Below are 25,839 nucleotides of genomic sequence, written 5' to 3'. Positions count from 1 at the left end.
TAACACCAGTATGTAGCAGAGAAAAATGCCAAGTTTGATATTACTGTTGGGTCCTCTATGCAAATAACATTAACATAAAAAAGAATGTTGCCAAATGCAATTCAGAAATTTCTGCATCAGTCCACTAAGCCTTGAAAGCCAATACACCAAAAAAGTACTCCTGAGGAAGAGGTTTGTCATAATATATTAAAATGACTACACTAAAAAGCTGTGAAAATTTATGCTTTGTGGCTAAAATTATGGGCTGTGAAGAGGTACATGGTTTCTTGTGAAAAATGTTCCAGATATTATTTTTTGTTGTCTTTAAAATCTGAGCCCAGCATTTCAGAGTTATATGTGTATAATGCTTATGGTATTTGTATGAAATGTACCATGTTCTGTTGTTCTGCTGTACAGCAACACACAACAACTGAGTTGATGCTGGAGACAAGTTTATTAAAGATACTACCAAAATTTTGGCAAACATTCCAAAAAATAAAATAAAATCAGACTTGTAAACATAATGCTTCCCTTTTCAATTGGCAGCACTTTTGAAAGAAATATATTAAGACAAAAGAAAAGACAAGTATAAGTCAATTTTGTGACCAAATAACTTATGTTCCCACATGATAAAGTGACGGTTTAACTTAAATTAAACCAATTAACTGCATGAAATGAAAGTTTGTGCTGTTTGATGATCACAGTATTTTATAGTTAAATACATCTTTGTTATATTCCTGACACACAGGAAGAAAAATCTTTAAATATACATTTCATGTAGGCAATAGCTTCATTGCATATTCTCTTCAAAAATACTTTTTATAGCAGTATATAAATAGGTCACCTACATGTTAATTTTATAATTTTGCCCCAAAACTATAGAATTTTTTTTTTTTGTAAAGTATCATTTTTTCCTGGATAAGAAAGCTGACAAATCGTTGAAATTGTTGAAATGGAAATATTTGTCTTCCAGAACAGATGCAGCAGTTTTATTGGGAAAAAACCCTGCATTAACACTTGTCAGTTGTCAACCTGAACATTTGGCCTATATAGCAGATTTACCCCCCAACTGTGTATGCACACAACCCCCCTCCTCTCTCTCTCTCTCTCCCATGCACACACGCAGACATACACACACACTTATTTCAGACACAGTAGTGCTTCCCATTTTAATGTACTGGGAAGCAGTGTTTATGGAGAAATGGATTAAGTACAATTCAGATACATAAGCAAACAATGTAAGGCAATCATTGCAGTGGGGGTTGAAATCACAGAAATAAGTTACTCTTGTTGATAGGCGTGTGCATGTGGGCATTCACACATACACACCTCTGAACCCTCCAGAAACAATGTTTATTTTATTGTGCAAATTTTTAAACTTTCTACCATTTAAGGCAAATCGTTTTTGCATTAACAAGAAAAAGTCAGGAAGAAAACAGGCTTGTAATTCATCCAAAAGCATCTGCTTCTGCTACAATTTATATATATATATTTTAAAAATGTGCACAACCTCAGAACTACAGAGACTGGATCCCCAGTACCCAATGGTAAAATGATTTCCATGGATAAACGAGTAAATGTTAAGGATAAAAAGGGACCGGGGGAAAAAGCAGCTTCAACTATGCAGGGAAGCAACATCCTCACCATCAAGAAAAACAGCAACTCGGCCTGCTAATGCTGAAACTCCCGCATTAGAGATTTCACTTTGTTTTTAAACCTTAGAGCAAGTCATATGGAATTTTAAATAAATAATCTTTAGTTTATTCACATCTTCTGGTCCAGAGCCCTAGTGCCATGACTCTGCGTGCCGTTGGTCATATTCACCTATAAGTCTCTTAATGTGAGCCAGCTTGTTGTGGAGATATTCACATCTGTACTTTTCTTCATGGTAGTTAGGACTAGACTGCAACAGAAACAAAAGTAAAATTCTAACTATATACAGAGTATATATTTAGCATATTTATATCTCATCGTCCTGACACTGACAGTATATAAGACACAAAACATTGTTTATATGTTTGCATTTCATTACTTTTTAAATCACAGATAAAACAAAACCTAATCTGTCCCACCCCCCACAAGCATCTCCTGAAACCCTACCAATTCAGAAAGAATAGGAACCACCACAAAGTTGGGCTCTTAAACCCATCTCAGATACACAGTTCACGAGGACACCATGGTCGTTGGCACTGATGCCAAGAGGTCCTTCACAATAATCAGGGACATGCTTCCCCTGTCTAGGATCAGTCAGGGATGTTTCAGTCACAAAATTGGAATAGAAAACAGGCTGAAGATTCAGACAATCAAATTCCATAGAGGAAACTTTTGATTTCAGGGGGGTTTTTGTTAGCCTTTTTTTGTCCTTTGTATGTTATACAACCCATGCCCAGGCATTTTCCATAATTAATCAGATAGTTAACAAAACTTACGCAATTATACAGTGTAATTCACTGTATTCTGTTCTCTGCCTATCAAGGAACTTTGTGTGTTTTGCTTAAGGCTGGTGACAGATCTGGCAGCGACCACATGTTTTAAAAAATGAGGGTACTTCCTTCTCAGAGAATCCATGGTGTAACCTGAGACAACTCTTGACATACACAGTATTCAAAAGGCATATCTAACTAATGCTACATTGGAACAAGCAATGTTCAAATACTACGTGGCCTTGCGGTTACAGTGGAGGTTGGCTGCATATCGTACTGCAGTAGAAAGGACAGGTGCCATTTTGTTTCCAAACGGGACCAGCTGAGATATTTGTGATGCGCTGTATGTGGCCCCAGGATGTGATTCTGGAGACACAGTGCATATAAAGTGTCTGACATGTCCACAAATACAGCCATGGGTTCCTAGAACTAATTTGATCACTATGGTAACTGAAAAAAACGGTTACCGCACAAAAGAGGAATTGGGCACAACTATTGCTTTTGGACCCATGGCTGAACCAGACAGATCATGTACAACTTCCTCCACACTGCTGGGTCCTTGAGTCACTCTCACAGTTTTAACATGGGTTTAACACACATGAATTGACCCAGAATTTTTAGGAACTCTGTAAAATTCTGGAAGCAGGAGGTACAACACAGGGAATACTAGGTACTTCTAAATCCTGCTGTGCAGGGGGAGCCCAATGAACACAGTTACACGAGATAAGATGAAGCCTCTTGCACTTTAGTGGGATTCAGACATTAATGTATCTGGATTGCTCATGTGAAAAACACTTGTTGGGGGGTTTATACCACCCTCATCTGCCTCTCTCCACCTCCGGCTATGGGACCAGCTGATATCCTTCTCAGTTCATGCCTCTCTGGCAGAAGGCTCCTCCCCAATCCTCAACAGATGGTTCTTCCAAGGCCCGAGTGACTGTCACTTCCCTTTCCAGCTCTGCTCTGCTTCCTAGGTTATGTGCCCAGGCTCAGAAAGTGATGCAGCCACATAAGGCATACAGATGCTCAGTACCATATTTGCAATTACTCCTTCAGTTTTAAGCAGCAAATGAGGGAGAGCACATAAGAAGAGGCATATGCTCGATTAGAGCCTCATTTCTAAGTCACATTTCTAAAATTCTCATTCTTTTAAGAGCACTATTTATAATTTTGAATATCTGGGATCAATACCAAGCCTTGGCTGTCACTATGGCTAGAGGATTCAGTTGGAGAGTGGAATGCTATAGAAGGCAGGACTAAAATGTGTATCACTCATATGAAGATTCACAATTCACATTGATCATAGAAGCCAAAACAAAACACTTGCCACCAAAATTATTAAAAACAGACAAATAGAAGCATTTGTCCAGACTGAAAAGCAAGCCCAATGCAACGAGAATCCAAGAGGCAATGATCCAATATGGTTTCAGTATTTAAATACACATCACCTAAATATGTGTTTTAATCCATTTCACTGTAAAATTAGAAGTGCTAGAATTCTATACAGTGAAGCCAATATGAGTACAGGAATTAGGTCTTTTTGATGTTAACTCTGAGCTCTAATTAATCCTATTCAACTGGCATGGCATACAGTTTTATACATACACCATACACAATAATTAAATAAAGGTTATACAAACCTGTTTGATCTTCCGATATTCTTGTAAAACTTCATCATGAAGGATCTACAAGTTTAAGGATAAATTTATGGTTACTAAGTACAGCTAGCAATTAACAATTACCTTAAGATTAACTGAAGACACTGTACCACACCTGTACAGTAAGAACATCCATATTACACATTCCTGGATTTTACCAAAACCTCCCATTCTCCCCTCAAGAATTGGGATGGTGTGTATTTGGTACTACAGTTTGAAAACCCATTTGGTAGAGCCCCTCATTTCTGCCTTCTCTGAGGAAAAATAATTGCTCACTAATAGAGAAGAACAGTCAGTAACAAAGAGTCAATGAGCCAGTTCAGACAATCATATCTCAGCTTACTAGGCTGAAATATGAATAAGAATTTAAACCAACTTCAAACTGTTGCTTAATGTCTTGGCTTGTTCTGGAGCTGGTATCCCTGGAATACTGAAGCTACAGTATCCCAGTTTGGATGAAACAGGAAACTATGATTTGTGGGAGAGCCTTGTTGTTTTGATGGATGTCATTGGAGGCTAGAGCTTAAACACGCCACCCCCCCCCCCAAGGGGACTATGAGCTTAAAGCAATGTTGAGATACAACTTATGTTTAAGAGGAAGAACATGGGCCAAAAGTCACTGTGGAGGTGAGAGAAATTTTGCAACGTATGTGTGAAGCGGTGCAGGGTCTCTGGAGATGCTTCTGATGGGAGTGGGAGGTGGTCACCACTTGTCAGCTATACTTGGAGAAAAATACCCTGCCTTCAGACTGAGAAAGAAAATGGCAATTTCCTGGAACTTGTTGATCTAGCTGACCAACTGAAAGGAGAAGACTATAGTTCCTTTGGAACTTCCTACTATGGGATGGAAGGGACAGGAACTGAGCAGAGGAAGACTGGAGTTATCCTTGAGATTTCAGCTGTCCACCCCAATCACAATGGAACAACAATACAGTGGTACCTCGATTTACGAACTTAATCCGTTCTGGAAGTCCGTTCTTAAACCGAAACCATTCTTAAACCAGGGCGCACTTTCCCTAACGAGGCCTCCCGCTGCCGGTGCCCTTCCACTGTTTGGATTCCATTTTTAGACCAAGGTAAAATTTGCAAACCGGGACACTACTTCTGGTTTTGCGGAGTTCGTAAACTGAATCGTTCGTAAACAGGGCTGTTCTTAAACCGAGGTGCCACTGTATTGTGACCAGCCAGCAAAGAATGCAGTTTAATACATCAATGGCAGACACACAAGACCAATGAATGTCAACAACTGGATTTATCAGATCACATCTGGACTGAAGAGAAAATAAATATTGCTCCTCACTTGATGTTATATGAAAAGTTAAACAATATAATACAATGAATAGAAATCATTAAGAGTGCAGCTGTTGACTAAGTGATAATTTTGTAAAATGGAATGTAACCAGAGGTAAATAGGAGTATGAAACAAAGTATTAGTAGATGATAAAGACGCATCAAGAATGGCATGTGGGAAGCCACTTAAAACAAAATTGTATTAATTTGGAAATAATTAGTAGAATTTTCATAATCAAGCTAAAATTTGGAAAACCAATAAAATTGACAAAAATAAGAAACAGGAAGCTATGGCTAATTAGAGGCTTTCTGGTTGGTTGGTTGGTTTACACTGCATGCACACAGCTCCTTTGCTCTTCCATTTGCAGTGTGAGCAAATGTTCATCTCAGTTTATTAAACCAAGATATGCTGAATGTGAATGCTGAATGTGGGCATTGCCTTTTAGCATCAGAGAGCTTTTCGACTAGACACTTTAGGAAGTGTCCTCTCCTGCTGTTCTGTTTGTGCTAAGCAACACTCCAGGGGTTAGAGGCTAGGACAAAAGAACCAAGTTTATACAAATATATTGTTGATCCTACCACAACATGAGCGTCATCCTCCTCTTGCACAACCGTTTGCCATCACTAATCATTGGTTTTAAGACTCAGCAGCAAATACTGCTTCTCATTTATCTTAAAGTAACCTGAAGGCACAAGACTAATGAACCTATATCCCTAATCACTATATTGGTTTGAATCAGAGAATGGGAGTAAACACCGAGGATCGGTTCATGATTGATATGTAAATAATTCTCCTAAAATAATCCAATACTAGTTTAAGCCTTGCCAAGGAAAGTAAAGATCCATCACTTCCCAAAATAAAAAATGTGACGGGGTTTACAAAATAGAACCAGCCTCTGCCAAGTCTCCAGGACAGGAATGATCACAATTGTGGAACATTTCCCAAAAGTTCTTCTCTCTAAGGCCTCCATGGAGGGATTTGGCACATGCAAGGTACAGTCAAAAGTTCTTATAGAACTTAACATTATGGCCATACCATAGGGAACACATGTAATGTATGTCCAACAATACTAATCCAAATCATGAGGCATACTTGGATGAAGGTTAAAGCTACATTAACATCAGAGGAAGGTGGAAAGCAAGTTTTACCTGATATTCTTTTGATCCTGGAGAAACCAGCTTACGCTGTGCATCTAGTTTCATAAACCTTCTAGTAACACTCTCCATCCTTGCATGCAAGGTTCTATATTCATCATATTCTGCGTTGAAGTCATCCTTGTAACTTTGTCGTTGTTCATAAGAGATAATAGCTATGTATTTTCTTTTTTTTAAAAAAGAAGAAATAAAATAAACAAGATTTAAAATTCATGGTATTGTAATTTTTTTAAAGGGTACCATAATTCACTTCCCCTTAAAAACTTATTAAGAGGTATAAATTACTTAATCCCCCCTTCACTGTCATGGTGATCTAACCACCTTTTAACTAGTCAGAATTTAGTTTCTGCAATCTCCAGGTTACCGGTTATTTTGTTCAAAAAAATGTTCACAATGACATGCATTTTTTACATAGGAACCAAGAATATTAAAATCAAACACTGCTGGTTTTTAAAATTCTTCTGTGAATCTGATTATAGTTTATATTTCCTACAATTAATACAACTGAAGGACCTTTTAAATATCAGGCAAAATCTCATGACTTGGGTGGACTAAAGAAGTTAATAAAAAGCCCAGGTGGCTAAGACTGAAGAAATAGTTACAGTATTGTATCAATTACGATTGTGTAGGAGGAAAGATAAACAGCTTCCACCTCACTGAATATGTTTTAGTGGAATTACATTTTATGCAATCAACCTAATTGCCGCTTATTGCTACATATCTCCAAGCCTCCCTCTCTGCTGGGTTAGGGGAATTAGAAGGAACAATATTATAGATTGTCTCCTTTCTGTTCTTGCATTGTCCTACGTTATACCCTTCACTTGCTCTTACCATGCAACAGCCCTCTTTAATTCCCTAAACTGGCTTCCTGTTTGCTCCTAGATCATGCACAAGATTCTTATCCGTACCTTCGCAACCCTCCATGGCCTTTGCCTTTCCATATTCAGTTCTTGTATCTTGACACAACCCTAACTGTAGCTATTACTCATCCAGCTCCACCCTCCTCAACTATCTGAAGGTCTTCTCCTTTTGCTGCCCCTTCTACCCAAAACTGTCTCCCTGAACACCTCCATGTTGTTTACTCTCTTCAAGTACTTTCTCAAAACCCGCTTTTGCCATGTTATGAAGCCTCTGGGACAACCCCCAGTCCCGATAGCCGATTGTAACTAAACCCAAGTACATTTATGAGAAATAATGGTACATTCTACTTCCATTTACTGCTGTGTCCATCACTCTCCACTTCCTCTATTTCCCTTGTGCCTATTTTTAGACTGCAGGTGCTTAAAGACTCGTTTTCTCTCTTTTTGTAAAACGCCATGTACATAGGCAGCACTGTAGATTAAAAAAAACATTATTCCACTGGCCTTGGAACCCTTTATCTGTTTTCTGCATGACTGCTAACAAACAGTGCCTTTGGGAGAGAAATTGCTAGCCACACTGTCAAGTGAGTTTCTACAGGAATACAAGACACCAGCGTCTCAGATTTTTCTGCACAAAAGGAATGTGTGCTGCCCAAGTAGAACAAAACGGGGCTCTGTGCCAGTTACAGCTGATATGCGATAGACATGTGCAGGCAGCGTGATTCCAGGGACAAGGGTCATGTGAACATGATTGGAGTCATTGCACTCTCACCGCCCTGTTGTACAGTAGCACTACTGGGCAAGGTTGTGTCAGCATTTCGATTCACAACATTCAAAAGCACACACTGCTCTTTCTCTCTCTCTTTTTTTTTACACCAAGGGTTATTAGGTTTACTGCATGTATTTAAATCCCCAGTATGGATGGCTTTAAAAAAAAAATATTGTTAGAGAACGAGAAGTAAATCTCTTTCCAACACAGAGGGGTGTTGGAAAAGCATTTCAAGTAACTCATAAAAATGTGCATTTCATTTTCTTTGTCTCAAGAAACAATTACAAACAGGACATACTGAAAATCAGCAACCAGATGTTTGAAAATAGTTACTTTTCAGCAGGATTTCTACAATAGCACTAACTAGTTAATTATTAGTGAATAGCTAAATCTGTGACTGCTGCAAACTGGACATCTACCAAGAGGAGATGTTATGTCTGAAGGGTGCAAAGTTCTAGTTGTAGAAATGTTTACACCCCAAGCAGGCTGCAGTCCCACGCCATTGGCACTGCTGAGAGGCCAGCTCCACCAGATGTTTCAGCTTCCTCAACTATCACCTGACAGCAGCTTTCCATCAGGTTGCAGGAAAGATTAAGACTGAAGCAGAAGAGCAACTTTTGGCTCCTCCTCGAACCATTTCTGTCTCAGCTGGTCATTAGAAAAACTTAACTGAGAACTAATGCCCAACTTCCCCCCCCCCTTTCCTTCATCCTAATCTCTTTTTCTTTTGTGTCTCTTTTTAGGCCTGAGGGCAGAGACTGTCTTATCACTGGTCTTTGTGAGGCACTCTGGGGAGCCTTTTCAGATGAACAGCTGGGTGGGAATGCTTTAAAATAAATAAGTGAGCTTAGTTGATTGGACAATATTTTTGTTTTTACATCCCCCACCACTATCTCATCTAAAAAATTTTTACATGAAGTTTTGCTGTTTTTATTATAAACAGTCATAACCCAGTCTGCATTGCAATGGCTTTTTCAAAACAGGTGTAGCCTGCTAGGCCACAGGAATATTCATGCAGCCATACATTCATGTTGTTTTGATGCCCATTTGTTTCCTTGACTGCAATGGCTTTTGTGTGCCATTATTCTTTTTCACTCCCTTTTGCTTTCGATGCCATTTATCAAGGGTGACCCACGGGATTTTGTTTGCATCTGCGCCACAAAATTGCAAGGCATACCAGTGAGCAGTTGTCAACAAAATCACATGGATTGCCACGGCCAAATTAAACGGCAAAAAGGGAAAGGAAAAAAAATGGTGTTTATAATCAGCCGCTGCCAAGGGAATAAAATGGATGCAGAACATACCAAAAAACAAAAAACCCAAAACAAATAAATTCAGGTTGCTGAGAGTCATTTGACTCCAAACGTCTGGGAACAATTTGAATTCAGCCAGCTATCTCATCAAAGGGAGTTACTCTTTTAACAGATTACACTTTCTGGAAGGATGAATGGGCAGATCTCAGTACCAGGAATCAAGATGGCAGACAAGCTAGCCAAAGAACACACGTACCTTTGACTATTTTATTCTTATGAAAAGGCCAGAGGTGAGGTAAACATGAACTTTATTCACAAGCACTCCTCGAGATGGCATATCAACTAAGAGACTTTTCTCTTCAGCGTGGGAATCGGAGGGAAAGTCAAGGCAGAGCCTCAATAGCGCAAGTCTACTTGAAATAGACTTGAAATGGGTGGTGCTGTGGTCTAAACTACAGAGCCTAGGGCTTGTCGATCAGAAGGTTGGCGGTTCAAATCCCCGCGACGGGGTGAGCTCTCTTTGCTCGGTCCCTGCTCCTGCCAACGTAGCATTTTGAAAGCATGTCAAAGTGCAAGTAGATAAATAGGTACTGCTCCAGCGGGAAGGTAAACAGCATTTCCGTGCGCTGCTCTGGTTCACCAGAAGCAGCTTAGTCATGCTGGCCACAAGACCCAGAAGCTGTCTGCGGACAAGACGCCTGTTCCCTCGGCCAGTAAAGTGAGATGAGCGCCACAACCCTAGAGTCGTCTGCGACTGGACTTAACGGTCAGGGGTCCCTTTACCTTACTTGAAATCTTACACAGAGCAACATTTCCAGGCAGCTTTCCCCTCTTTACTTTGTTACTAAGTGCTTTTTCACTTTGAGGGAGCACTGCATAAATTGTTTCCTGCCACTCTATCCCCTTTCGCCAGTATTATCCTACTTACACAAAGTAGTCCGGTAGTTCACTTGTTGACAAAGGATCTGTGGTGGAAGCGCAAGTCTCTTCAACACCTATAAAGAAATACAAGTTTACACACTTTGATAAGAGATTGTTCCCAAACCAAACTGGATTTGACTTTCAAGTGCCTACACAGAGGGTTCCTTTCTAGGCATTGGCTTTAAGAGACAATTAAGAGAAAGCCACCCTACTGAATATTTATAATAGTAGTTGCATGACAAATTCTCAATCAGCCAATGGCAGGAACTTAAAATGCAAAAGGAACTTTGGTCTGCGTACAATAAAAGCAGTCCAGTCTTAACCTAAGGTCAGCCTTCTATTATTTCAAGACAAGTTGTGGCATCTGCACAGCAATTCAAGAATTTCTGTGGCAGATGTCGGTGGACAAAAGGAGATGGGAGTTTTACATCAACATCCAGCTTTCACTAGGGCACAATAAACAACAATGGAGTGGAATGCCAAAGTGCTTTTCTTTCTGCTAATTCTTCCCCTTCACACAAAGTTATGAATATGCAAAGATAATCAAATAATTTACTATAAAAGAAGATGACAAGCAATTACTGGGTTGAATCTATCTGTCATCAGAATGGCAGGGTTAAAAATAATTGCTTGGATGTAAAGAATTTCTTGTATGAACAGAAGGCACTTGCACTTACATGTGAGGCAATATATATATATATAGATTTCTTACAATGATGCCAAACTCGATCAAATATAGTGGTAGATTAATGTATTTCATATCAATATATAATCCAAGTTAACAGATTAGAAAAGGAAAAACTTATTTTGTATTCCTAAAAATATAATTTTAAAATGTGTGTTTCTTAAGCTGGACTTAGTCTGATAAAGAAGACCAAGAATCTGTGATAGTACCCTGTGCGACCAAGCAACTAAACAAAGACAATTCAAATTGTCCCAGGCCCTGACTAGGACAACCAAGTCATGAGCCTCAGTGAACTGGAAATCTATTGTATCTAGTCAGCAATAATATTTAAACAGGAATTTGTTCAAATATGTAGTCAACTTTTTATTTAACTTCACAAAATAGTTTTAATAGTTCACAACTAAATTTGGCTCTACAAAGTGTATCATAGGTCCTTTAGAAAAAGTTACAAATCACAGTGCCATTGCTGATATTCAATAACTTTTTAAAAAAATAGCAGCTACATTTCCTCCCTGTCTGGATTTTTCTAACCACAGCATCTTCGTATCCTTTCTAAAATAGGGAAGGCAACAGATGGGTTAGGTGGTCAACTTTCAGGATAACAACTCAAGTTCCCTGAGCGGCTGTCACTACAACTATTAGGGGAAGCCTGGAACTCTGTATCTAAATACTGTGTCTTGAGACCATGTCAAATCTAACAGTTGAGAAATTAAAAGAATGGCGCTGTGGGTGGCACTGTGGGTTAAAAGGTGGCGCTGTGGGTTAAAGCCTCAGAGCCTAGGACTTGCCGATCGAAAGGTTGGCGGTTCGAATCCCTGTGGTGGGGTGCGCTCCCGCTGCTCGGTCCCAGCGCCTGCCAACCTAGCAGTTCGAAAGCACCTCCGGGTGCAAGTAGATAAATAGGGACCGCTTACCAGCGGGAAGGTAAACGGCGTTTCCATGTGCGGCTCTGGCTCGCCAGAGCAGCGATGTCACGCTGGCCACGTGACCCGGAAGTGTCTCCGGACAGCGCTGGCCCCTGGCCTCTTGAGTGAGATGGGCGCACAACCCCAGAGTCTGTCAAGACTGGCCCGTACGGGCAGGGGTACCTTTACCTTTTATGAATAATTATTTCTAGCTATTTACTAATGGAATGCCTATGTACTTTAATAATGTGCACCAATGACTTAATCATGCTACAGCCATCAATCATGTTTGTATTTTTCGCTATCTGAAAAGTTATGAGGTATGAGTTATGAGTTCTTGAATTTGGCCACAAGTGTGGTAACAGTAGTCAATATAACAAACTTGTGCCTTTTAGCTCCAGCCTGTATCATATGGGCAGTGGGGGCTTGTCACCTTGACTCTCTGCTCTTGAGACACTTAGAAGTACAAAGCAAACCCTAGCCCTACTTTTCAGCTGCAAGCATGCTGGGGCTTACCTCTAAGTATTGTGATTTCAATAACACCCCACTAGACCTTCTCAAAGTTCAACTCCAAGGTGAGTCAGTGTCCTGGTGACTGTAAGTTTGCGACTGGTAATCAAGGCCAGCCCAAATTTGTAGACTGCTCCATATTGGGTTCATTACTGTCAATGATTTAAATATTATTCCTGTCCCACCCACTAGACTCTCAAATAAATCAATACAAAGGAAATCTGTGGGGCAGGTTAGAATAAATGATTTCCCACAGCTTTTTGCAGCTGTTACTTCTCTCCAACACTGAAACTGTGTATGCAAGCTAATAAAGAGAAAAACAACCTTACAAGAACAGGCGTACGAATATATACTTCAGCTGATTAGAGAAATTGTTTGGAGGCAAGATATATACACCGTATAAGGCTTTCATTCATGTGGCTCTGAATATGCATTGGTTGTTGGCAACAGATTTCAAGTTCAGACAAAAGGAAAGAGACAGGGAATTTACATGTACTACATTTGCATGGGTTTAACTGCTTGTGGGCTGGCCCCATCCTGCACTAATAACAGGAATGCCTGCATCCTGGAGACAAGGGAGGGGTTGGCATGGGAGGTAACCACTTCATTCAACTATCCCTTGTCTACCTGTATGCAGGTATTACTGTATGCAGGTATTACCATGGGCAAATAACTCCCATGCTTCAGTGCTAATGTAATTATAGGGCATAGGTGCCTTGGTCGTCCAAAGTGAAAAGCAATGACAATACCTTCAATCAATTTCAGGCTGGAGTTCTTCAGTTTGACAATTTCCTTCTTTTCACAGTCTCTCTCCTTCTCTGCAGCATTCCCAGTGTTGTGGTCTTTGATTTGGTCCTTCTCCTTATGCTTCTTTGACTTCTTCTTGGATTTTTTGTGCAACGCTGAGTGTTTCTCATCCGTAGACTTTGGGCACACAGACAGATCTTCAGCAGGTGCTGGGATTTCCAGCGGAGTCCTAGAAGTATATTTCTGATGCTGGTCCCCATAAATGCTGCCATTCTGACTCAAAGTGTCAACAGGCAGGTCTTGAGTCCCCCGGCCTTCAGGAGTGCTGGGGGAATTGGAGTTAGAATTCACAGTCCGAGGAGGATTTGAAACAGGAAGGCAAGTTGGAGGAAGTGGCAGAGCAGCTGGTGTTGCAGCAACTGCAGGGGGAGGGGGAGGCTGAGAAGCTTCAGCATTCTTTTCACCAGAAGCAGTCAAGTGACCATTTAGTGTTGGTTGAACTCTATTGGTAAGATGAGATATCCTTGGTTTTTTGCTCATTAACGGGTCAATAAAATCAGAATCCAAAAGCCGTTTCTGCAATAAATTGAGGCACACAAACAACACTGTTATTTTTTGCACTTATTAAGAAATGACAATTAGAAATAGTTATATAGCAAATATAGAAGATAAAGGAACACTATTTCAAGCTTTAGAAGACGAGTTGTGTGAGCAGAAGGGAGCTCCTGCAATGGAATTTATTTATGGTGCCATGGGAATTCTCTATTGGACATGGATTCCTTCCTTAAGAAAACCAAATAATTCACACTGTGATAATTTAGATATTAAAGGAACAATGTTTGTCCTTAACATGTCAACTGGTGTTAAATTAATTTTCTGAAACCACTAAACACACTTTCCTTGTCCTAATTTCTTGTGTCCACATGAAGCCATGGCCCAAAATATTTTGCTGCCTGAAGCAAAGCATCAAATCGTGACTCCCCACCATGACAGAACCAACACTTTTAAAAAAAGTTTTGATACGTTGATTTCTGCATTCATCAATCCCTTTCACCAATGCTATCTGAAATGATCAGCTTCACCTTGCTGCAGGATAGGACCAGACTTTTTCACATGGAAGGAAAGAATAATTCCAATATTGTCTGAAGTCACTCTCACCCAATAGTGGAGGTTTTTTTAAAAAAACACCACAGAGTGAATATATGCCCAAGAGCCCACGTGTACACACCCAAGCTAGATGCTACTTTGCCCAATCAGCACTTTCCCGGGGAAACAACAAGCCACATTTTGAAACTGAAAAGCTTAAAATGCGCTTTGGTGGCATGGGGCTGCCAAACTGGAAAGACAACTAATGCCAGGTGTATGTGTGCTCAAGTAGTCAAGTGGGTTGTGTCCAATGACTCATATCTGTAAGGACATGGACTGTTTCAGTACAGTGCAGGAAATCTTACCAGAAGGGCTCAGCACCAATCTACACAACAGATTTAAATTAGATGTGAGTCAGAGAGAGTGCACAGAAGAGACAGAAACCAGCGGACTCAAAAGCAAGCACAAAAAGTCATTCTTCCTCCTTAAGGCAGATTAGAGCTGCTCCTGATTCTTTTTCTCTTGGAACACTTATTAGGAATTTTAAGCCACTCTATAAGTGCAATATTTTCAACTTTGGAAAACTGTTGTAATTCCCTCTCCAAAACAGGTGTTACCATAATATAGATATCTATAGAAATATTCAGAGAAAGAGAAGCTGCCTTATATCAAACTGGAACACTCAACCTTCTAGTTCAGTGTTGTCTATAGTGGCTAGTAGCAGCCAGAGGTGTAGCATGGTGGGTGCCGGGGCTGCCATGGCCCCGGGTGCAATTTTGAAAGGGCACAAACAGGAGCCCCATAGCAGGCTCTTTCATCAGACCCTGGCTTTGTGCCAGAAGAAGCTATGCCTTGGCTGCAACACTTGTGCCTGTTGCAGTTCCACCCCCTGGGTCAGGCCTGACCTGGGGGGGAGGAGAGCAGGCAAGTGGGTGGAAGAGCTGCTGCCCACCCTCCTTGGCACACCTTGCACCTGGCAGCAGCAGCTCTGCCACTGGGTCATTTCTGGAGAGCGACTGCCACCCACCCTCCTTGGCTGCAAGGTGCCTTGTGCCTGGCTGCAGTAGCTCCACTGCCGAGTCATGTCTGACGCGGAGGTGGAGAGCAGGAGGAGAATGGGCAGGAGCTTCCCCGCCCCTCTCCAATCCTGAACTCTGTGCCCTGCCCACCCCAGGCAGCGTGGGCATACGCTCCAACACTGGTAGCAGCTCTTTCGAACTTCAGACAAGATGCCAGGACTGAGCCTAGGACCTTTTTGCATGCCAAGTGAGTGTGCTCTACATGGCTCTTTCCTACCAGACAACTGAAGCTTCCAAACATACATCAGCATTTGTCATGTGTTGCCTTATTGGATGAATCAGGGTATAAAGAGTGACAAATAAAATACCTGAGAAGGAGAAGCAGATGCAGCATCTTTTTGAGAACCCAGAGGAGATTCCAAGTGACCGGTGCTGGTGACATTCTGAGATGAATTGAGTTTTCTGTAAAGATCACCCACATTCCAGGTTACAAGGAATATCAAGTTAACGATGCTCTAGCAGTTAATATTTGCAGGAAGCAAATAGCTTTTGTTTTCAAGTCAACATATTACAAAGACGGGATTGAACTTACCGGGAGAGTATTAATTCCAGCGACTGTTTATCTATTTCATTGTACCCAGGCCAGTCTTTCTGAACTTCCTTATAAACATAGTCTTTCAGTGTATAAGAGTTGTCCTTTGGATTCAAATTGGCTACCTACAGGTAAAGAGATAAAAATACAAACAGTATCAGCAAGTTGACAGAACCTGATGTTCAACACAGCAAACCATGAAGGCAGGTCTTCTCCACAGTGGTGCCTACTCTATAGAATGCCTTCCCCCAACTCCAATGTTTGGGAGGCACAGACTGTTGGGTTTGTCCACTGCTTCCTAAAATCGCACTTAACCAGACTTTCCCTGACTGGTAGCACTACACGCTTCCTAGTTTTATTCCTATGATTGGGCTTCTCAGTATTATATACTCTTGTAAATCACTTTGCAAGTGTAAATCACCATGCAGGTGGTATAGAAATATTATTAAAGAAATAAGCTACAGATAAAAATTGGGTAAGACCATGCAAGACTGATGTAAAAGCCACAACAGCTACATATAGGTTTATCCCAAGAGTTTAAAGAGAATATAAATACCATGTTAAAAATAGTTTTGCTTACTCAGTGTATGTGTTTGCACACAGACTCATAGAAATGTTTTAAATACAAAACATATAACATATACATACACATGATTAAATATGGTTAAACAGACATATGATCTGATCCCGCTTCTTTTATCTCCCCTTCCCGCTCGCCTGCCTCCTTCCCGTCCTCTCCCCTGCCTGCCTGCCTCCTCCAGCAAAGAGCGTGGGGAGATGGCGCACTGCACGCCTGTGACTCCTGAGCCTACCGCACGCCATCAGAGGAAGGGGGAGCTGCTGCGCCACGCTCCTGGCTGGAGAAGGCAAGCAGGCAGGGGATAGGACAGGAAGGAGGCAGGCGAGCGGGAAGGGGAGAGGAAGGAACCAGCAAAGCGGCACAGAAGTTCCCCCTTCCCCCGACGGCTCGCGGTAGCGTGGGAGTCCGAGTGGCAGGCGGGCAGAGCACCGAATGTCACCCCTGCTCAGGGATGACACCCAGAGCAGTGCGCCCCCCCCCCACCTCCGCCAGTGTCTAGAGTGATATCAGTAAGTGCTTAAAAGATAACCGGATATGAAATTATTCATCTATTTTATGCGGTCACTTTTAAACACCAATCAAGTATAGCTGTCTACCCCAGATACCTAAACGATGGCTATATTCCAAAGAAAAGATCTGCATGTGCAGGAGTGAATTGCACATGAAGCTGGAACTTTGCTTATTGTTCTTGGCGCAGCAGTTTTTGAAGAAGCAAACTGCTGTTTAGCTTAAAAACCAGGTTGCCTCTCTGGCAGTGAGAGTAGGAATACAGCAATGCTGCATCAGGAGGAGTTAACTTCAGATATTCTACTCAGTTAAGACTTCTCAAATAAACTTCTCAGCTACCTTGTAGTTTCTGCAGAAAGAAGAGTCTACATTTTTACACACATGGAATTACTTCATCATCCCACTTTGAAGGCTTGCATTTAGCAAAAGAGTTCTCTTCTGCCCACTCTTTTTTCTAAATTCTTTTGGAAGTAGCTTAGTCTTATTTTCTATTTCTTTATTCTTGTCAATTTAAAGACCCCGTTATAATCACTTCCTAGTAAGATTTCTCCTTCAGCTAATAAAATTAATTTAGCTGGGGGGGGGGAGCATTATAGAAGTTCTCATTGATTCAAGTTTAAAGAGTAACAATTCTCACTCTTTAAAATATCAGGAGAAAAAATTCTTGAGGAGTTGTTTTCTCAATTCTTAAAATGAGAATTTTAGAAAAAATTGTTCTTTTTAACTGGGTTGTTTAAATCCATTGGCTTGGAAGCAAAGATGTCTTCCTTCACCTTTTCATTCAAGTGCTGTTTCTGACCAAGTATAAATGTGCTTGGTCATGAAAACTGTGACCCCAGATTCAAAGTAGTCCTCCCATTTGAGCAAGCTAATGCACAAGATTTTTCTCAAGAGTTTTTACACAAACAATACTGTGGAACATGTTACAAGAGTCTTTAGATTTAGACCCAAACTTGCAGTTTTTTATATAGATGGATGTTGGCAAAACTGGAGGCATTTTCAAGATATGCAAAAGAAAAGAAAAAAACAACTAATTTGGCATAAGACCACTAGTTTGAGCATGGCAATATATGTACCATAACCACTGAAAACAAAAACATGAGAAAGGATAGGAGAGTAAAACAAATAATCTCACCTGTTGAAGAATAATTGCAAGGGAATTCCTGTCTTTTTGACTAACACCATCTTTGAGTAAGCGAGCAAGAAGCTCTGGTTTTTTATAGGTTTTCAGTGCCAATAAGTGAATCACTCTATCCCTATATGGCCGCTGAGAAATACTGTTGTTTGTATGCGTCTTGCGTATTGTACTTGCTGGGTTGATGGGAGTGGACCTTTTCCTCTCAGGCACTGCATCTGGAATACTTTGTGGCGCTTTCCGAATTTGTACTCTTTTACCTATATGCAAGATAAACAACCGTTTTCATTTCTCTCCACCTTAGACACAAATGAGTTACCCAAACTTTACTTCCAAACTGACTGCTGGAGAAAACAGGTTCATTGACTCAAGTTTTTATGACATACTAGGGATTTATTTTATTTTTTAAAAAGGATTTTCAACCGTTTTAGAGATTTGTTCCTTCTTTGTGCCTATAGCCTATATTAATATCAGTAACAATGGATATAATATCATTACCTTGTAATTTAAGACTCAAGTAAATCCCTGCAGTATATTTCCAACGGGCAAATTTGGTCAGTGTTAAGGTTATGTAATTTGTGTGAAGGGGTGATAATCAACCCATCTCTTTTTATTCTGTAAAATTTAACTGTGGCATCCTGCTAGTGCAACAGACTAGGTGAGTCCAACTATGAGCTAGTTGATGAAATGGAACCACTCTCTTTTTTTGTGATGGTATTATTTTCTTCTAGTATTAAATTTTCTGCTGGTGTGTGTCTGTATCCTCTGCTCTCAACTGTTCTTTAAAATGAAACTAAGTCCAAGGATCACTGACTGGTACCCCTGCTATTGTGCTTTACAAATTCTATATAGGGCAAAATGGATTCAAAATTTAGTAGAAGAGACAATGTAATTTTACTAGCAGTTTCTTGGCAGCTATAAATAAAATAATTGATCTTTTGACACCTGATAGATACTACTTAAAGACTTTCTACTGCTTCATTTTACACTAGAAGGAGATGCTAATAAGCTATTTCTAGGAAATCAGAGTTTCCCAAGTCAGTGAAACACCCAAATTCAAAGCTATGCATGGCTGAACTCACCAGGTTGCTTTGAACAAGTTTATTGTGGGATATGGTTTATTTATATACAGTTTTTAGTCCAAAGGCCCCCAAAGTGGTGAACTATATTTATATTACTACAAAAGACGGCTATGATATTGCTCACTCTAACCTATGCCGCACAGAGTTACGACAGAGCACTAAAGATGATAAGCAAATATGTTTCTCGTTAATATTGCAGAATCCAATATGCCTAGTTTTTTTCCACAGCCAGTCAAAATAGTTGCTATGAAGTTTCTCTGAAGAACCCACAACTAGCATGTTTTGGTTCTGGAGCTTTGCTGTTATCTTTCCAGGAAAAGAGCTTTGCATCACCACAAGCATTCAAAATTATTTGGCAAGAGCTGTGTCTTTTAAAAAAGTTCTGCAGTGCTTCATCTCTTCTGTAAATCTTGCTAACTGTGTGGAAGGAGGAGTTCTAATGAAAACCACCTGAACTCATTCCACATACACACAGATCCCAGATTTGAACAAGGGATGACGTGGTTTCAACAACAGCTACTAATGCTTCGGAACATGGCTATTTAAGAGTTCTTTGGTGTCATGAGTTAGATGACTGGCTGAGAAAGCGGATGATAATGTTTTGTAGAGCTGGATTATACTAGGAAACTCACTGCTTTGGAGGCCAACTAAAGGTAAAAGACAGAAAACTAGATGGTTTTATTACTGCTATACTAAAACCTTTGTTAGTTTTTATAAAAAATCTAACACACTTTAACCAAACACAGGTAAAACCTATGTTATTTAAAGAAACTATTATCTTATTTCAGCCATCCTTTGATAACACTTCAGTAAGTGTTCTCTCATAAATCAGGTTGTTATTTTCTTGTTTTAGAAATAGCTTCCTCCCAGTTAACATAATAGCTTCCCAGTTATTATAAAATATATTGGCAACGTGACTAGCATTTTACTATTGCAGAAAAGACCCAAATGCTTCTCTAATTCTAATCTACTGCAAACAACAAATACACCAGAACCAAAACATTCTTTGGAAGTTAAATGTTTACTGCTAATAGTGAATACAGATTAAATGATCTGTTTACATCATGACACAACTTGCTTGAGAATTACTATTCCTCTAGGTTTCACTTGGCAAAAATATGTTTGCATGAACAAGTCTGGAGTTTTGGCATCCTTTGCCGATCTGTGAAGTGAGAATCATAGCCATCTACCTTACAGATTGCCAAAGAAAAAAATAAAAGAAGAATAATGTGACTAGAAATTAAGAGAGCTGCAAAAAAATTATTTGGCTAATTTTATAAAATTTAGCTTTTCTTCCAAAAGACATTTAATGATTTGCCAAGTGGACAGCGCATTACAAAGAATGCCATTCCGAGCATGTACAACCCAAGTTTCTAAAGTCAATAAAGTAAAAGATAACTTGAAGCTCATATACAACATGCAGCAACTTGAATTCCTGCTTCAGAACATTAAAATAGACACATAAATAGAAACAAAATTAAAAGCACTAATCCAAATGAATTAACTGCAGTTGATTCCTATTAGCCTATGCAGCTTAATCCTCACTACTGTGTTTCTTCAAACTCCTGAAGAGCCATAGAGATAAGGTAGGATAGAAAAGGACTCTTCCTTCTCTGTCCTACCTTATCTCTATGGCTCTTCAGGAAGCTGAGCCTTCCCTGGCACATTACCCAACAACCAAAGAGTATAAAATAGTATAGATTACATATGGAGTTTCTCCATTTTCCTTTACTCAGGCTACAAATCCTATACTCCCTTGCTTGAGAATAAGCCCCACTGAATTCAGTTAAGTCTTATTCCTGAATAGACCTATATAGGATTGTGAAGGAAGCCATACCACAACAGCTGAACGCCAATCCACCTATTATTACAATTACCGTCATTAGCAATCCTGTAGCTACCACTGGTATAAGAACTAGCAGACAGCAGCATAAATATTCTAGCTTTAATACCTACACACTTGGTATGTCAGCTGCAGCTGTCCAAAACGTCAGCTGGCACAACTTCTGCAGACACTGGACATACTTTTTTTTTTAATGCACACAGAAATGTCTGGATCAAAGTATCTCTGCATATTATGGTTTAACTTATTTAACACATCTGACAGAATATAAATTGGCAAAACTGGTGTCTCAATTAAACTCTCTTCTTCATATCTCTCTTCCATCACTGTTCACTGTAGCTGCTAGTGCCATTTAAAATCCTGTTAAAATACTGCCTCCAACATAAATTTGGACACTGAACTAAATAACCTCTGAGATCCCTTCTAAATCCAGTTCTATGATTTTAAGATACTAATGTTCTACTCCTTAAAATCAGAAAGATATTAAAACAGCAACTTATATCTACTGCAGAGTCGGTAACTATGGTATCCAGCAGCAGAATTCAGATGAACCTGACATGATGCCATCAGGATCAAGAGATACATCACTAACAGATAGTCATTCCCATAGCACAAATGTCAACCATCGTTTCCTCTCAAACAATGTATTCTGATGCCATATGGATGCTTTCAAAAAAAGGCAATGTATGAACGTTGCAGTCCTATATATGTTTACATAGCAGTAAGGTTCACTGAAACCCACAGGTTATACTTCAACCATTACAACAGTTAGCATCAGGCTGTTACAGAGGGGGAGAAAAAAGAAGACGACAGTCATACCTACATATGGTCCACCAGGTTTTATGACCTTTGTACTTCGATTGCGAGACTCCTCTTCTGCTTGGGTCATACGTTCTCTAGTCATTTGGTAAGAATCATTTGTTGCACATACTGTGATTTTGTCCTGTATAAACCCCAAGCAACTGAGCTGGGAAGATCCGGTACTAAGCAATAATGAGGGGGGAAAATCCTTATTTAAAACATTTGGATGTAGATACAAAGATATAGCAAAACTAAGTATGAAAAGATACTATTTTAATTCCTTCTGGTCATTTAAAGCGAAGTTATGGACTGTAACATATTCATCTGTTTGCCAGCTTTGTATATAAATCTGTAATAGATGTTTTTGTAACAGAGAACTCAGGCAACGACATAAAACAGCATTTATACAAATATACTGCAGCAGGGAAGTGAAATGAATTGATTTCTTAAAGCAAAAGCAATGAATATGGTGAAAAAATTAAGAGCAGCCTTGATGGATCAGATCAAAAATTGAATCAGTCTAACATCCAGTTTTGGCCAATCAGATGCCTCAGGACACCCCATAATCAGGGCTAGAAAACAAAAGTCCTCTCCTGTTGTTGATCCTAGACAATTCTTAGTGGTCTAGTTTGTACATAATGCTACACCATGGTTAAGTGCTCTGTGTATAAAGAGGATAGATTCACCATGAGTCTTGGTCTCACACGATGCTCATTCCTCCCTGGTGACTGAAAGTCAGGGTTGAGGAACTCTTCTTCCACTTGACTTTATAGAATGAAGAGAGAAGAGTGGGAGCCAGAGCCCAGGACTCATAGCAGTTTTTCCCTGATCTGCACATAGCTAACCTATGGTTTAGCAGAACTGGGCCAATGTTTTTAGTTAGCTGCCCATTATGAAGAGGCATTTGAGCCAGACTTAAGAACTCGATTTGACACTTAAAATTTACAAAAATGATCCTAAACATTTTTACTCAGAAATTAGTAAACTTAGAAGTGCAGACTTCTCCATATTCCACCAAATCACAGTAATATTTACAGGTGCTTCAAGATCAAGAATTTACAAAAAGGCAAAACGTGCGTAAATAGACACTTATCTGCTCAACCCCCACTGATCGTTAGATTAAATATTCTGGTGCCTACAGAAGACGCCACAATAAGTAGTTTCTAAGAGGCTGTAGCCTTAAAGAAATTTGTACTGAATTTCTATAATACACACAAAGCAATTGTGCCAAGAATACATATTAACATTCCTTTCATTCCATTCTATAGCAAAGGCATGATTCATCAGTAGTATCCTGGGTGCATCTGCCATATTTAGCAGGCTGAGTAACAAAAGTAAACAGCTCTTTCTGTATGCTCTTTATTAAATGTGTGAGCACCGTGGATCATCTCTAAGCATCACACATGTATGCCTGGTAGAAAGAAACTTGATAATGTAAATTGGACAGGATACATTGGCACATTTATAGGGTAAAGAGTGGAAGGCACTTCATATCAAATAGCAGAAGGTGAAGAAGTTGCATTTTTTTGTCAAACACTAAGTCTCAACAAGATTATTTCCCACAGACAGGTAATTGCATTCTGGAGCAGATTGTAGCACATTTTAAAGTAATGTTTAAATTAGGAGAGGGATTCCTCATCAATAGTTCATTGCAATTACTCTTCAGATCATAGGAGCAATTAAAAACAAACAATTTCATTTCCCTTTCATAAACATTACCTTGAAACAGTTTGCTGGACGCAGTCAAAGCTTCCCTGAGGATTATCTTTGCCAACATTTGACAAATAGAAATTAAAGGTATGCACTTCATTTGGGAGATCAGTTTTGGGAATCTTGACAAGCTGAAAAAGCAATTAAAAAAAAGAATCAGACATGCTTACTTTATGGAAAAGTACCATATCTGATCATTAATACTGTAATGAACAATACAGCAAACCTGCAATGTCAGCCGCTTATAATCATGTAACAGATGCAACTGAAAGATGACAACTTGCCAAAGGGACACCCACTGGGGGATATCCAACCAAGCCACAGAGTAGATCTTCCGAAATCAATGGAGTGAAGTTCACTGATTTCAATAGATTTATTCTGCGTATGAATAACACTATATCCCACACACTGAGTCTAAGAAAGAACTGCATTCTAATCACAAAAGCACAGGCAAAAATATTGATACACATAGAAATATTTTAGAGTTCACAATATATTTTCCTTTCACTGGTTTATTAATCCATAATAAGGCATACAACAAACTAGACATTTCTCGCAAGGTATAGTAGCCCTAAATGCCCCTTTACATAATTCATTTACATTTAAAGTCTCAATAATCTCATGTGTACACACAAGGGGGGGTGGTGTAATTGTTTTGTTCTTGCTTTTATTATGTATTTTGATCATGTAGGTTTATGCTGTGAACTGCCTGAGATCTTCAGATGAAGGGTGGTATACAAATTTAATAAATATAAATAAATGAATAAACGCAGGCACAACAGACTTCTTCCAAATTTATTGGCTATAGGACACAGCAGTAGCGATGCCAGGCAGCTTGGCCACTCAGCATTATCTACAAACCCAGAGTATTTCATTTGGGTCCAGAGGGCCATTTTGGACTTGACATATTATATGTCCACTCAGGTACCAAGCTAAAGTTGCTAGGATTTTCTTCTTTATAAAAACTGAAGATATAGTTAGGATAAAATAGGGATACCTATGGTCCAAATCTTGACTAGCATAAATGTCAACAGTATTACTTTATTTTTTAAATGTTTTTCATTAATGCAGTACATTTCATAGAATTACAGGCCAGTATTTCATGGAATTATAAGCCTAATTAGATAGGTATTTCCAACAGATGCTCAATGGGGTGAGGACTTTAATTGCATCTTCTTTCTTGCTCTGTAGATGTTGCTATTGTCAAAAGGTAAATGGCAATAGATCCAAGAAATAAAAAATGAGGCCGATACAAACACTGATGCCTGCCCACTACAGCAAACATTCCAGTGGGTTCACAAGTAACCCTGCTACTAAAATTGGCTTCAAAATCACTCTGAGGACCCAGCAACTTCTATCAACAGCTTTTGTACAAAAGCATAATGGGGCCAGCATAATGCAGCTATGCTGTTCCACTGACTGCAACTGATACTGTATTCTAGTAGAGATTATAAAGTACTGTACTGTGCAAGCACAGATAATGTATACAAAAAGGGGGGGGGGAGACACTTTGTCATGTGGTCCACTATACAAAGGCATATCTTATGGAGCAAGTATTTTTGAATAGGTAAGCAACACTAGAAAATATCTAAATAAATTAAGCAAAGGGGATCTAGTTCAAAGATGATGTCTATGTCCAACAAGAGTGATCTATCTAGGGTTTCTTCCATACCTGGCGTATCACACCCAACAGTTTTCCTGTACACTTAAGCACAGCTTAGCAAGAAGAGTGTGCACAACCATGTGCCCTAAACAGAAGCAGAAGGAAGGGAGACACACAGTAGGTTCACCCTGGCTGTTCCTCTTCTTTGGGGAAACAGAAATTGGGTGTGGAGTAAGACCCAAAAAAGACTTTGCTCAGAATCCCCTCACAATGCAGATATGCTGGGGCTTTTATTGGAGGGGAAGGCAGGGTCTGGGAGCCTTCTGAATGTCAGCTTCAATCTATGAGAATATAACTAGTTCTCTCTGCTTGTGGCTCCTCATTTTGGAATCTTTATGCAGTATTCCCAACTGAAATATTTTTCTTGCATGTGTGTTCTCTTTCCCAAAAACCAATGTGTGTTTTAGATTCAATTCCATTCAATATTACTATTGTAGACTGCTCTTTCTAAGATAATAGGGAGTTCTTAATGGGACCAAAAGGTGGTATTAAAGATGTCTTTATAAACAGATTTATAAATAAATAGTTGCACCTACTGGTTTACATTCAAACAGGTTCTTCAATACATTGATCTTTGGGGTTAAATCTGATTTTGCTACTGTAATATTTATAATTATAAAGTATCATGGATGAGAGCCAACATGGTGCACTGCCGAGTGTTGGCTG

At 39.6% G+C, this 25,839-nt stretch overlaps 1 protein-coding gene across 1 annotated transcript in view; it reads right to left on the bottom strand.

The window, feature by feature from the left end:
• Nucleotides 1-414: 414 nt before the first annotated feature.
• ELL2 (elongation factor for RNA polymerase II 2) overlaps nucleotides 415-25,839 on the bottom strand; it is a 38,090-nt gene continuing 12,665 nt past the window's right edge. Inside the window, exons 3-12 of the mRNA XM_083702333.1 lie at nucleotides 23,520-23,641; nucleotides 21,819-21,982; nucleotides 18,075-18,334; nucleotides 15,853-15,977; nucleotides 15,629-15,722; nucleotides 13,158-13,731; nucleotides 10,316-10,382; nucleotides 6,500-6,671; nucleotides 4,043-4,087; nucleotides 415-1,882 (exon numbers count right to left, since the gene is read on the bottom strand). Coding sequence (XP_083558459.1) covers nucleotides 1,766-1,882; nucleotides 4,043-4,087; nucleotides 6,500-6,671; nucleotides 10,316-10,382; nucleotides 13,158-13,731; nucleotides 15,629-15,722; nucleotides 15,853-15,977; nucleotides 18,075-18,334; nucleotides 21,819-21,982; nucleotides 23,520-23,641 — 1,740 coding nt within the window. The 3' untranslated portion in view covers nucleotides 415-1,765. The remainder of the gene's footprint in view (nucleotides 1,883-4,042; nucleotides 4,088-6,499; nucleotides 6,672-10,315; nucleotides 10,383-13,157; nucleotides 13,732-15,628; nucleotides 15,723-15,852; nucleotides 15,978-18,074; nucleotides 18,335-21,818; nucleotides 21,983-23,519; nucleotides 23,642-25,839) is intronic.

This window comes from Podarcis gaigeae, assembly GCF_964106915.1.
Source record: "Podarcis gaigeae genome assembly, chromosome: 11".
Lineage (NCBI taxonomy): Eukaryota > Metazoa > Chordata > Lepidosauria > Squamata > Lacertidae > Podarcis > Podarcis gaigeae.
Note: the sequence above shows the minus strand (reverse complement) of the source record. Positions and strands in the feature narration are given on the sequence as shown.